The following is a 14,866-nucleotide window of genomic DNA, read 5'->3' on the forward strand; positions in this document are numbered from 1 at the left end:
AAACCTTTCTTAGCTAACCTGTGGAACAGTATTTAGGAAGAGTAAATATTAGAAAGAAAGAAAGTTGATTTGAAAAATTATCAACGTCATTTGAAAATAGAGGAATAAAAATTGATGACGTTGTTTAAGTGGAAACGTCAAGACTGAGGGTCTCTCTGGCTTAGGCAAGTCTGAAAAGAGACCGGTCCTTTAATTTACTGTGTGGATGACAGAGGCCCCAAAGATAGCTCCAGTGTGCTCCAGTTAGAGATGATCTCCCAGCCTCATTTTGCATTTACTTCCCTCTCCCTCACATACTTTCAACAGAAAAGATTTTTTTAACATATCAAGCTTTGAAAATCAACTGGGCTGCATCTGTTTTACTGTAGACTTTCTAATACATCAATCCTCTGGAATACAATGTAAAGTTGGGACACTACTAGTAGACATTTAAAAAAAGGAAGCTTTTTCACTCTCAGCTTTTAAATCACACCCATCCCTGTTGTACTTCACTTGTCCTCTTTTTGACTGCTTAGTAAACTAAGAATGATGTTAACAGAGGAAAGTGCATTTCGATTAGCTACCTTTTATTTTAAGTCCCAGGAAACGCATAATGGGGTGAGAGTTGCAGAATTTGGATCCAGATTTTAAACACCTAAAGTTGGGTGTATTACAATCTAGGGTTTTGGTTCAGCCCCATCTCTAGCGTAAAGAGAAGCAAACCATAAATCCTTAAGGCTAGAAAGACAGCAAGACACTGATTTTAGGAACACTGGTCTTTTGGCAAAGTAGAGAACTCAGGTGTTTGAGGGCTGATGGCAAGTACTGTATCCAATTCAGCAAATCTCGTTTTAGCTGGATGACCAGCAGGAGGGGAAAAAAGCAGTTACTTGATTGGCCTCACAGCTGCTAAATTAAGTTCTAGAGCAGGGGGTGGGCAAACTTTTTGGCCTGAGGGCCACATCAGGGAATAGAAATTGTATGGTGGGCCATGAATGCTCACAAAATTGGGGTTGGGATGCAGGAGGGGATGAGGGCTCTGGTTGGGGGTGCGGGCTCTGGAGTGGGGCTGGAGATGAGGAATTTGCTCTGGACTAGGGGTTTGGAGAGCGGGAGGGGGATCAGGGCTGGGGCAGGGGTGTGGGCTCTGGGGTGGGGCTGGGACTGAGGAGTTTGGGGTGCAGGAGGGTGCCCAGGTTGGGATCAAGGGGTTTGGAGAGCAGGAGCATGATCAGTGTTGAGGCAGGGGGTTGGGGTGTTGGGAGAGGCTCACGGGTGCAGGCTCCGAGTGGCGCTTACCTCAAGCAGCTCCTGGAAACAGTGGCATGCCCCTTCTCCAGCTCCTATGCGGAGGCGCAGCCAGGCAGCTCTGCACGGTGCCCCATCCACAGGCACCATCCCTGCAGCTTCCATTGTAGTGCTGGAAGGGGCCATTGGAGTGCGTAAGAGCCAGAGTGGGGCCATGCCACGTGGTGTGGCCCCCCACCCAGCGCCCCTTCCTTGAATCGAAGAGGGCTGAATGGGACTCTGTTCTGAGACTCCGTCAATCAGCCGGAATAGTCACTAGAGTGTAACACAAGCTACACCCTTGACCCCAGGGAATGAATGCATGGACTGCACAACACATCCAGTGCCATGAAGACCAAGATATGAGAGGTCTGGCATTCTGAAATGCATGTTACTAGTCACAGAGCCCTGTCAGTCCTGATATAAAGGTCTATTTGTTTCAGGGATTCAGCTCTGCTTAAATAAGCCGATACAACAGGGCAGCCCCAGGGACCTTTGCCCTGGAGAAAAATGGGGGCAAACAGGAGAAATTCAGGAGCACTGTTTTAATCTCATGATTTTATCCCAGCTCTCATATTAAAGGCCCAGCTTCTGGAATCACCTGGTTACAACATGAGAATTTCAGCTTTGATTTTTTTAAAAAAAGAAGTTGATTTCTAGCCCTCATGGTTGCAGAGAAAAGCTTGAAAGCATGACATGCCTGTGACCCAAAAGCTCAGAAAGCAGAAGGCAAATAGAAAGAACCCAACATTTAAAAAACGTTATTTTTAAGCCTTTTTTAAAGGCCTGACATGATTTTTGAACACTTGGTGTTGGCAATACTGAGTTCCGTTACTCAGCACAGCCACACCTCAGGACAGGTCCACACTTAAACGGTGCAGTGGTGTAGCTGCGCTGCAGTGAAGACGCTACCTACACCGAGGGGAGGGCTTCTCCCATCAGCACAGGTACTCTACCTCTGCAAGACAGTGACATCAGTGGGAGGTTGCTGGAGATTGAGGGGAGTATGGAGTCCTCAAAGTCTGTACCCTGGCCCACCCACCATAATAAAACATGGAACATATCAACAGGAGATGAATGGAGCAATTCACATCACTTGGAGCTATTGTTTCAGACTCTTTGCAGACACAGGCATTAGATGCTGCCTCAGTTTACAGTCTGCTCAGATTTGTGGTTTTCTCCACGAACATAGGAATCTTTTTTTTTTTTAAATTAAAATTTAAGACGAAATTCTAGAGCACAATTCTGTGGCAGGAGTGGAGCGGGTATGTGAATTCTGCTGCAAGCGCTGTGACAATGGATTTGCACAGTCCGCTGGGCCCAACTCTTGGGCCTTTCTCCACTCAATCCTTACTCAGACAATTATCTCACCACCTTCAGTGAAAGTTTTGCCTGAGTGAGGACTGACTAAAAACCAAGTAACGTCTTCTAGATTTTACCATGTGATAGGAGGAAAAGGCCTGGTGTCATGTTTTAAATTATTTGTACTTGTGGTAGGATTGCGGCTATTCAGGCACTGTAATGAGGGGCTGGGGAAAAAGACATTAACAGACTGAACCCTTTTTATTAAAAGTATTATTTACAACATACAAATTGATCTTATTGTACCAGAACTGATACTATGATTACAGCATCAGAAAGTTGCCTTTGTTACAAACTAATTGGAACAGCTGACCAGGTCAAATCAAGGTTCAGAGGCTATATTGGGCATTTAGAACTCTCTAAGACCAAATTACATACACCTTGATGGGGCCTTGTTTTCAGATGGCAGGTGCTCAGCACTTTCTGTAAATCAGGAACCGTAACAGCATCTCAAGTTGGGCATCCTAGGTCACTTTTGAAGTTCTTGGCTGTAGTTTAAAGTAATCAACCCCAGAGATTAAACAACTGTTACTTGGTCAGTCTCATGGTATCTGATTCATCTTTATTCATGTTATAAAAGCCAGGAAAAAGTTCCTGAAATTCTCAAGTAGGCAACACATTTCATAGCTGAGAAGAGCTTTTTTCGGAGGATACTGGCTTTATACATGTTATCAACTGCTATGCCCTTACTAGCTCTTAAAAGCAGAGCAAGTGTTAAAAAGTGTTTTATGACTGGACAGAGAAAAGACAAGAGATAGACTATAAAAGGTATGGGAAATAAATGCATAGTCAATGCAATCTTACAGCTCTATTGCATGATCCCAGTAACACAATGGAAAGTTGCCAACTGGCAGATAAATTGACCTGTGTGCTCATGAAAATGAGGTACTGATACCACCAGCTAGAACTTGTATTAAACCAAGCTTCCCACACATCTGTGCCAATTCAGGCTCAATCCTGACCTGCAACAACCTAGTTATTCCAATCCTGGGCCTGTTTAGAGCAAAGGCTGCCAGTCAATGTGAACGAACTGTGCCTCGAAATTGTGTGATGGTTTTGTGATTAAGCGTTTTTAAACACTGATAAATAGTGATGATTGTTATGTGAAAGCATCAGACAGCTGGCAGCAAAATTACCTTTCTGCAAGTTACTACCTATCTGCTATAATCTGACCATAAGACTTAACAATCCTAGTGAGCGCCACTGTATTTATAGTTAATTATTTATACAGCACCATAAACGTACCCAGCATTTTATAACACACAAAATAGAGACACTACCTCTCTGCAAGTTGGAAGAGCTTACACTAGTTCAGGGCAACGGCTCAGGAATGAGTGAATGCAGATACAACAATGAGGAGGAAAACACTGCAGGTTCACTAGGTCTGAAGAAAAAGAGCACACAGTGACTTAGAAGTGGGAGGCTAGTCCAAGCATAGGGTGAAGCATAACAGAAGGCATGAAGCTTCTTCTGTGGCCTCATTGACACTAGACAAGCATACCAACCACATGCTCCAGCACTCCTGTAAAATGCTTCTGGAAGTATTCCACAAGGCCTTTCAAAATTTTCCAGAATCTACTGCTTCTAGGGGCTGTGCCAGGATCAGTGGGATAAGTATCCAGTTGACATTGCACTAGTGGTGTAGTGCAGAACTAGTGTGATGAGCAACAAAACAGCAGCAGGCTGTTTTAGTTAACTACGGTCTAGTTTGGACACACCACACTATGGGCACACAGTGCTGCAATCTGACCAGTTCAATTCTCCAGCACAGACAAGCTGTGTATGTTCTCAGGGGTTAACCCCTGTAACAATAATTTGCTTTTTGTAACACATTTCATTCAAAGGTCTCAGGAACACTTTATAGACATTGCTTAAGACAACACCCTGGTAGAAAATAGAATGTACAGGAATCACTTCGCCCACCACTGAAATACGCCCACCTCTGCTCTGTAACACAGCAGCTGTTTAACAGTGTGCAACAACACTGCACAGCTATTTAGAGCAGGGAGATGTGTTAACCATAAATCAGTTTGTGCTAGTTTCAGGCTGCACTCAGGAGTTACCATTTAATATTTTCTGTTTATGAAAGCTATTTCTGAAAATATTTGTGCTATTAAATAGCATTCATTGTAAGTCAATCCTCTGCAGTTCTTGTTTATCTTCACAGAAATGCTCAGAGTCCTTGGGAGCAGCTGTCTTGAAGAACGGAGAGCCTCAGAGTTTTATAAATAAAAAGCTGGTATGTTAAAACAGGAAAAAAATTACATAAGTACTGTATAATATGTCATTACAGCCCTTTATGCCACACGTAGGACTCAAATTTTAAAAAAGATTTTAGTTACATTTCAAAGAATATCTTCTCATTTATTTAACTTCACAGTAACAAAACTAGGAATAGAATCCAGCAAAGGAGTCAAAGTTAAAAAAAAATGACATTTCAAAATAGCTAAACCAGGTATTTTCAGTGCGCATTTAAAAACTGATTTGTAAAAGATGGCTTTGGTTTGGGGCAGTTTTACTGATTAAAATCTAAAACCAGAAATACTAATTTTAAATCACCTCTAAATTTTATAATCCACAGACATTCAGTCAGATGCTTAGCTGGGATGAAGCAGTGTATCTCCATTGACTTTAACAGAGCTACAACACCTTACACCAGCTGAGGATTTGGACCACAACCTGCCCTTTAATTACAAAGCTGTCGCCCTTCATTTCCTTTGCTTCTTTTAAAATAAAGTTCAAAATGCCCAGACACTAAGCATTTTGTTTGACCCAAAACAACGTTTTTCAATTGTACAGTCAAGTGCTTTGCATCTCAAAGTGCTTTGCAAAAGGTATCATAGTTTTTAAGGCCAACAGGGACCACAAGATTATCTAGTCCAAGCACCTGATCAGTATTCCCATTTTACAGGTGGGGAAACAGAGTCACAGAGAGGCGAGTATGATCTCTCAAGTTCCTGCACCACTTCAGAGTCCCAGTCCAGTCCAGTCCTATCCTGTCCATTGGATGTTTTGGTTGAAGTGATCAGTGTTTACATTTAAATTGGTTAATAAATAGGCTGTTAACACACCACTGAGAGGAAAGGGGCAGTTTACAAGTTTTGGTTTCAGGCTGTCTTCAAGATTAACAGAGACGTAACTGCATCTTGTTACACTTCATACCTGGTTCACATTGCTAAGATTTTCTTCACTACCACAAAGTCTAGAAACATTATTTTTAATTATTACATCTGATTCTGGAGCAAAATTGTGTGGCAAAGAGGTAAATTCTGTAACCAGGTTGCTGAAGGGGCCCTGTACTTAAGTTATTGTACTCTTCTACAAGATGTTACACCAGCTGTCCTTGGAGTTTTACCATAATAAATAATGTTTCCTTTTCATTGTTTATTAAGCATCGACAACATGCTCTGGACCCATCTTCCTGACTTGGTCCATCAAGGCTCCGCTCTTTCCTCCTATACAACCCTCTTCCGTGAACCGTTCATAGAATCATAGAATATCAGGTTTGGAAGGGACCTCAGGAGGTCATCTAGTCCAACCCCCTGCTCAAAGCAGGACCCATCCCCAATTAAATCATCCCAGCCAGGGCTTTGTCAAGCCTGACCTTAAAAACTTCTAAGGAAGGAGATTCTACCACCTCCCTAGGTAACGCATTCCAGTGTTTCACCACCCTCCCAGTGAAAAAGTTTTTCCTAATATTCAACCTAAACTCCCCCACTGCACCTTGAGACCATTACTCCTTGTTCTGTCATCTGCTACCACTGAGAACAGTCTAGATCCATCCTCTTTGGAACCCCCTTTCAGGTAGTTGAAAGCAGCTATCAAATCCCCCCTCATTCTTCTCTTCCACAGACTAAACAATCCCAGTTCCCTCAGCCTCTCCTCATAAGTCATGTGTTCCAGTCCCCTAATCATTTTTGTTGCCCTCCTCTGGACGTTTTCCAATTTTTCCACATCCTTCTTGTAGTGTGGGGCCCAAAACTGGACACAGTACTCCAGAAGAGGCCTCACCAATGTCGAATAGAGGGGAATGATCACGTCCCTCGATCTGCTTGCAATGCCCCTACATATACATCCCAAAATGCCATTGGCCTTCTTGGCAACAAGGACACACTGTTGACTCATATCCAGCTTCTCGTCCACTGTCACCCCTAGGTCCTTTTCTGCAGAACTGCTGCCGAGCCATTCGGTCCCTAGTCTGTAGCAGTGCATGGGATTCTTCCGTCCTAAGTGCAGGACTCTGCACTTGTCCTTGTTGAACCTCATCAGATTTCTTTTGACCCAATCCTCCAATTTGTCTAGGTCCCTCTGTATCCTATCCCTGCCCTCCAGTGTATCTACCTCTCCTCCCAGTTTAGTGTCATCTGCAAACTTGCTGAGGGTGCAATCCACACCCTGCCCTTCCCTGAAATACGCAGTACTGCACAGCCGCACAGATTACAGAAAGCTCTCAGAACCTCCATGACACACACATTACCAGCCAAAACAACCCAATGATTTTACTGCTGTGTCCCTCAGCCTCCTTTCCCCACAATCCCTTAGCATTTATAATAGCTGCTTGCCATGTAACTTTGTCAGCAGCCCTTCACTTGGGGCTCTACATGGTGCAGAAACCTGCCCATGCTGATCTGGTTTCACCATTGTGGCCTTTACCTATAACTTCTTTGTGGCAGAATTTACCTGTCTGTGAGACACAACACATATTTGTGATGCTGTGTAAATAAACAGATGTCACTAATCTCATATACTATATGATAGCTTTTCCTTTCTTTAGTATTTGTCCTTATTTCAGCGGTTGATATCATGAGGCCTGAAATGAATAGATATGTGAGCTATTTAAGTAGCACTAACTATAATTGTCATGCCTCTGATGGGATTTATCTTCACAGGAAGTCACCCTGCCCTTGGAAGCAGCTGCCCTGAAGAAAGCAGATTCTGGGGCTTGTACAGCTAAAGGGCTGGTATGTTCAGAATAGAAATTCACCAAATGAATTTAAATGGATGCAAGGAAATGCTTGGACGGAACACACAACCCAAGCGAATGGGCTGTACATTCAGAAAAATGCACGTAGAGCTGAGGAAAGTTGTCCTCAGCCTAAAGAAGCTCACAAGTGGCCTCCTAGCCTGAACTAGCAGCTGTGGAGAGGAACGGTGATGTAGCCTGCTGTACCCTAGTGGGGTAATCATCCTGTGGATTTTAGCTGTGTAGGAACTCCCTGGCTACACTGCAAGTCACCAAAGCTACACAATCCACCCTCCTCAGCTGCAGAACAATTCAGCTCCCTGTCATTTAGGGGGAAGGAGCGGGGTTGCAGAATCCTCCTGCACAGAGCCCTACTTTGTGCCCCTTACCCGAACATAGTCCAAATGCTGCATTTAAGCCTGGGAGGATCCACAAATGGGGCCAAAAGACTTGGCCCACTATACATAAAGTTCAAAATTTGCCATGAAAATGAAACATTTAGAAGTTGGAGGAAGCCATTACCACACAACTGCTGTTCAGTAGCCTGTGTCAAGTTAGATTTGTTTTCTTAGGCTCTCTCTAGAGTTTTTAACTGTGATTTGGAACCAGTTAGCAGCATGGTCACTTTAACCAGTTACAAGTAATATGGTTCAGTTTGAGTCCATCCTGCACAGAAGCTCTTCCACCATCACAGCCATATGTGTATCAGTATTCTGGGCAGCAGGGGACAGAGTGTCTAAAGCACATGGCATTAGCTGCACATGGGGCAATGCATTCTGGGATGCCCTATTGCTCACAGAGCTGGGAGAAAGGAGGATTGGCCAAACCAGGTGGACAAACATGGTTAGCATGTCTTGTACACTGTGGAAACAGCGTGCTGAACTGGTCACAGGCAGACACCAGGTTATAAGCTGAGGCCACTGCAGACATAAAAGCACTAAACGGCATCAACAGGAACACAAAGTTCCATACACATACAAAATCCACTCCCCCACAAGAATACACAATAGTCAGGATTTTATTATTGGTTCCACAGAACCTTTGCCCGTAGGTCTCCAATAAACTATATCTCAAGCTCTCAGAACAACTCCTTCTCTAGTATTGCTTGTCCAGCACTGACTGAGAGGTAGGAGTGCCTGCGTTGGCATAGCAACACAGACTCCTCTCCTTCCCAGTATGCCCTGTTAAAAGGATATTAGCAGACAGGCCTCCTCTCCCACTACTCTTTCATGGACCAAGGCTGCTCTACATCATGCCCTGAGTCAACTTCCCAAGCCCTACTTTCCCTCCCTCCCTCCCCCTGATAAAAAAGCCAGGTAACAGTGGGGAAAACGGGAGCCCCAACAATCAGGGAGATTTATCCCAGCTTCTTAAATAGCATGGACTATCTCTCCACTGAGGCACCTTCCTTTTCTCTGTGATTGCTTGCTCTGTCACATCACTGTTTAAATGTGCTTAAAGTTAATGGGTATAAAACCCCAAAATATAAGAATTCTAGTGGCAACTTAGGATGAAGAAGGCATGTGTGTGAATTCATAAGCAAGTCAGAGGGGAGGTGAAAAGAGGTGACCCCTTTTTCCCCACTAAAGAAGTTTAAAAATAATTAAACCAAGGCAAGGCTCACAAGAGGCACGTGGTACCACTCACACTTCTCTTTTGTGCACATCTTTATTACACACATTTCAAAAGCACTTGGGTGTGTGACTTTTTACTAGCTTTAACCAAAACCCATGAATTTTGCCATGACAAATTTCTGATTTTCTCTCAAATTTACCATGACACAATTAGAGCTCTATCTTGCACAATAGTGACAACAGGGGCATGAGGACTCAGGAATTCTACCTGAGGCTAGATCTGTTCAATGACCAGTGAGGGGGAAGAAGGAAGCAAGCTAATTAACCCTATGTATCATCAATTGCTCTTGAATAAGGGACTTATTAATCTGCTCTTGAATAAGGGACTTATTAATCATCATTAATATGGGAGCGGTGCTACTGTTGCTCCCAGGCATTTCTGTCTTCACTTTCCAATGTCTCTCACTGCCTTGTCTGTCACTACCTTGTTTGTTCATTTGCTTTTCATAGAAGTTATTACTTGAGGGAGGACATGTAGTGCAATATGAAAATTAATTCAACTTCAGTGGAGAGACCTGGTTTAGTGACTTGAGCACAGAATTGGGAGCCAGGAGCTCCTGGCTCTCAGTCTGACACAGTCTCCCCCCATGATTTTCTGAAAGCAAAATCTTCCTCCCTCCTTCACTAATCCCAAGTAGCCAGGTTCAGCACAGGGAAGGTTCCAGGGGACAGAAGGAATTCTTCTCTCAGACTTCTCTATGAATACTATTGCAGCAACCTATTCTGCAGCTGTGGTAGCTCTGTGCAGGTAGCAATGGGGCTGCTCTTCACTAGACAGTGAGTTAGAACATGACCCTAAGCAGTAGTTAACCAACAGATTGTTGACCAGAACTTTGCAGTCACCATAGACAAGGACAAGTCAAGTTCCTTGTATCAGATGGTCTTGCGTAAACCTGATTGGGGCCAGGGTTTTTATGACCAGCTGCCACAATGTTGCATTTTACTTACCCCCATCTACACTGACTGTTCTTATTAAAAAGATGCTTCTCTTTTTTAAAAAAAACAGGAAATTAGAACACAACAAGGATATAGACACTGCATAGAAAATGAACATAAAGGTAAAGTTAGCTGGTGCTTACTCATTCATTTTAATTTTTACTGCATCATTTGATCTGTGAGCAAACACTATTGCTAATTCTTCCTCCATTTTGGCAGTAGGAAATGGGGACTCTGTTCCTGAATTCAAAGAGGAGATCCAACATGGCCAATATAGTCTCTCTGGGCACCTCAGGTTGACACAGGTTCAACAGACTAAGTTGTGCTCTGGCTCACTGATGCATTCCAACGGTGTAACACAGACACCTGGAGCAAAGCAGCAGGAGGACAGAAACTTTGTGAAAGGTGAGAGATCCATGATCATCTCTATTTTTCATACAAGGCTGGTACCTGTTTACAGAAATGTGAGAGAAGGATTTTTCTATCATTTGAAAATGCATTGGATTGGAAACCGATAATTTTGGTGACGTGATTGTTTGAGAATCATTGCTGTGCTATTTTCTTCCTAGGTAATAGTCCATATTCTAAAGCTTCTCCAGTAGTCAGGTCTCTGGGGAAACACCAAGTTTACATGACAGGAACTCTTGAAAATTTTACATAGAATTCCTAAGGCCCACTAGACTCTCAATGAGATTTAGGATCCTAAGTGCCATAGGGACTTTTGAAAATGGGATATAGGAGCTTTTGAAAATTTTACTCCTCTGTATTTTTTTTTCATTTTAACATGTGTGGGAACTTTGTTATCTTTTTAGCCAACGGGGAGTTGGTACCTTATTAATCAGTAACCATCCTTTAGACTAATAGACATCTGGGAGTCTTCAGGTTTGGGTGCACAATAAATAAAAATTATATATTTGTTTATTATTGCTCTGGAACCAAGGCCTAATGTTCTAACTCAGCCCTTATTCTAATTCAGTTAAATCAGGATTTAGACTAATATTATTAAGCACAATTTCCCTTATGTATACAAACTTTCCATGGTAGGAGATGGGGATTCTGAATCAAGCTGAGTCATTGATTTCATTTCAGAGGAGGGGTTGTGTGGACTTTTATTTTGGTTTCAATCTGGATGGGTTTACACCACTTAGCCCAAAGGAGTTTCCAAGGTATAACAGCAGAATTTGGCCCCTGGCATTCGAGGTTCAAACAAGCCAAAAACTTAAAGCAAAATACACTCAAAAGGGAGGAACTACCATATGTGAATCTGAGCCAACTTAAAACAGAGCCAAGGTCCAACTCAGAAGTTTGAGAGTCTTGATGATCCTTTCAGTGAAATTTACCAAATTTTGAATTTCAAATGAAATGCCAGAACAAGAGAGTTGAATATGGTTCTGGGATTTCACTGCAAACATTTCACACAGCTCTAATCCCAAAGGTACTCTTGAATCCAGATCTCATATATGGTAGCCAGGGGGCCAGTTCATCCCTGGTGTGACTCCACTGAACTCGGTGAAATTACACTTGGATTAAATTTAAACCATTGTGTTAAAAGCAGAGGACCTGGTTTTGCAACTCTTATTATACTGAGCAGCACTTATGTGAATAGCCCCATTGCTACTACTTGATACAACTCAGCGTAAAGGTTGCAGAATTGAGCCCCAAGCTAACAAAGTAGACTTTGATGTCAAATACCAATTGGTTTTGTATGCCAGAAGTTGTTCAGATTCTGACTCAAAAGAATGCGTTTTCCCCTTGTCTAGTTTATAGCCTGCACATGAAAGAAAAAATGAATCGTTTGGTCCACATTGCTTTGTTTAACTTCGAGTACAGTTTTATTTTATTTTCCGAAACCACAGGTCAGTCAATGACAAAGATGTTTTCCTTCCAGACAGTTCACTCACTTCTGGGGGCTTTTGTGGAGAGTTTGACAGCTTTATCTACTTTCTGAGTTACTTACACCTATGACTTCATTATTTGGAAATTAACTTGGGGTTTTGTCTGACATGAAGTGTAGATGTGAATGATTGGGACTAAATATGTCACCTGTATTTGTTTATCTTGTAATGACCAATTTAACCATGCATAACTTCTTGTTAAGGCGTGTAGGTGAGACGGAAATGCTGACCAGAGTTTCAGGAAATTCTTTCCTTTCTGCTAACAGACCATTTAATATCTGATAGACCATATGAAATGTTCTCCTAAGGGCTTAGAATATTTGGGGTGTTCTTTTTATAGTGCAGGAGGTCATTAATGAGCAAGTGAAAGACATTTGGAAATAGCCTGACAGGTCCTGTTAAGTCAGTGACAAACTGTCACTCTGCTCCTGTGCTTTTTCTTCTTGAGCCTAGTAACACTCATGTATGTCTGAAGAGACTGACATTACAGGTCTATTTTAATACTTGAATCATTTCCCTGGTTCTTAGATCTTGGATCAAAAGCGAGTGTAGTTTATCCCCTTTACATATGACCCTTTCAAAACAGTACCTTCTAATTCTCTCTCATCTTTCCCCACTAGAGTCCTTGAATTTCATAGGCCCAACTCAAAAATTCAGACCTGGAGTAGGTAGGCACAGCTTCCCTTTAGTCACTGGATTACCACACACTTACACCAGGTCTGATTTTGGTTCCAGACACCATTTACTATCTCAGGTTTTATAGACAAGCCAGAGAAAGCTGCCACATTCTCCCCATTTCTGCACTGTTGTGGACTGGATTGAAAAGACAAACCATAGATAGGAGCCTACCAAAATTCCTAGAAAGATTTTTTGGTGTTACACAGAAATTCCCATTTACTTTAAGGGGAGTTACTTAACTAAGGACTGGTCTACACTTAAAATACTGCACCGGTGCATCTGTGTTCCACTGTCATGCTTCAGTGAAGACGCTGCTACGCTCATGGGAGAGCGTCTCCCGTTGACGTAGTTAATCCACCTCTATGAGAGGTGGTAGCTATGTCCATGGGAGAAGCGGTCTGTAACAATGCTGGTTCTGGTGGGACTCAACTGAGAGTGCCAATTCAGGACAAACTGCTTAACGCAGGGCAGTTACAGCCCAAGGCTGGGGTTTCTGTGCACACCAAGGCAAACCAAACCAGCCAAACAGAGAAGACTTTGGTTTAACCCCACTGGCTAGCCACAAGTCACACAAGCAGTTCCCTGAGAGGCTCCAGTTTCCCAGTATCACCACCAGTGCCACTCGTTATGGGGACAAATGGTTATAAAAACCAATACCCCAGAAAAAGAAAAAAGGCTCTCTCGATCCCAAAGGACCAAGCCCCAGACCCAGGTCAATATTCAAATCAGATCTTACCCATAAATCATGCTGTTGCCAATCCTTTAGAATCTAAAATCTAAAGGTTTATTCATAAAAGGAAAAGATATAGATGAGAGCTAGAATTGGTTAAATGGAATCAATGACATACAGTAATGGCAAAGTTCTTGGTTCAGACTTGCAGCAGTGATAGAATAAACTGCAGGTTCAAATCAAGTCTCTGGAGTACATCCACAGCTGGGATGGGTCTTTCAGTCCTTGGTTCAAGGCTTCAGTTTGTAGCAAAGTTCCTCCAGAGATATGAAGCAGGATTGAAGACAAGATGGAGGAGCTGCAGCAGCTTTTTATATTCTCTTTCCATGCGGTCTGTCTTTCTTTGTTCCAAAGACAAGCTGTCCATCACATGTCCTGGAAAAACCTCAGAGTTCTGTCCATAGGCATGTCCCTGCATACCTTGCTGAGTCACAAGGCGTGTCTGCCTTCTCTCAATGGGTCAGTTGTGTAGCAGATGGTCCTTAATGTGCCATCAAGCAGGCTGGGCAGAGCTGACACCAACTTGTCACCCAGAAGCATAGCATAAGTTTGAAATACAGACAGTATCGAGCCAATATTCATAATTTTAACTACAAAAATGGTACACACATATAGACAGCATAATCATAACCAGCAAACCATAACCTTGTCTTAGACACCTCATTTGACCCCCTTTATACAAGATTTGGTGCCACTACAGGACCTTGTTTGCAACAATGTTCTATATGGTCCCAGTTCAAGTCAATAACATCACACCCTCCCATCAACGTAGCACTGTCTACACCAGGAGTTAGGTCAGTATAACTACGTTGCTCAGGGATGGGGATTTTTCACACCCCTGAGTAACGTGGTTATACCAGGGTAAGTTGTAGTGTAGCCCTGGCCTCAGATGCTGCCCAGTGCTTTACTCTTAATTGTTCACTGCCAGCAACCTGAGTCTCATAACTGTGCAGCCTTATAATATAAAGCCTATCTGTCATGTGACAACAGTAAAGAATCCCAAAGGAATGTAAATTGTCCTCTAACAAAGAAGGACATTTTTTTAGAAATAAGGAAAATGGTATTACACTTTAAGCTACTCTGTCTCTCACTATTTCAGTGGAGTGCTTCTGCCTAGAACCCTACGACTCCCGCCTGCTTGTCCTCTTGCTATATATACTCACAGATAGGACCAAAATTACCAGCATTCCACAATTTTCAGTACATGACCACAGAGTTTTTCCTTAAAAAGCATTTTCTGCTAGCAGGTCCTGATGTCCCCATTGTCAAAAATGGGCTCTGATTAGGCTGAAGTCTGATTCAAAGCACCACTGGTTAACAGTAAAGAATCAGTAATAAGAACTGGTCCAAGCCCCTACAGACCCATTAATTTGAGCCCACTCTGTAATTATTCCATTGAAAG

The 14,866-nt window shown here is 42.7% G+C and overlaps 1 protein-coding gene across 10 annotated transcripts in view; it reads left to right on the forward strand.

Moving 5' to 3' along the window:
* KIAA2012 (KIAA2012 ortholog) overlaps window positions 1-14,866 on the forward strand; it is a 106,960-nt gene that overhangs the window by 61,264 nt on the left and 30,830 nt on the right. For 8 of the 10 annotated variants that reach the window (XM_048869097.2, XM_048869102.2, XM_048869104.2 and 5 more), the window contains 4 exons: window positions 4,796-4,867; window positions 7,518-7,589; window positions 10,232-10,283; window positions 10,381-10,566. In XM_048869097.2, the coding sequence (XP_048725054.1) occupies window positions 4,796-4,867; window positions 7,518-7,589; window positions 10,232-10,283; window positions 10,381-10,566 (382 nt within the window). The remainder of the gene's footprint in view (window positions 1-4,795; window positions 4,868-7,517; window positions 7,590-10,231; window positions 10,284-10,380; window positions 10,567-14,866) is intronic. The other 2 variants (XM_048869099.2, XM_075118081.1) reach the window with 2 other exon arrangements.

Source organism: Caretta caretta, chromosome 11, assembly GCF_965140235.1.
Source record: "Caretta caretta isolate rCarCar2 chromosome 11, rCarCar1.hap1, whole genome shotgun sequence".
Taxonomy (NCBI): Eukaryota; Metazoa; Chordata; order Testudines; family Cheloniidae; genus Caretta; species Caretta caretta.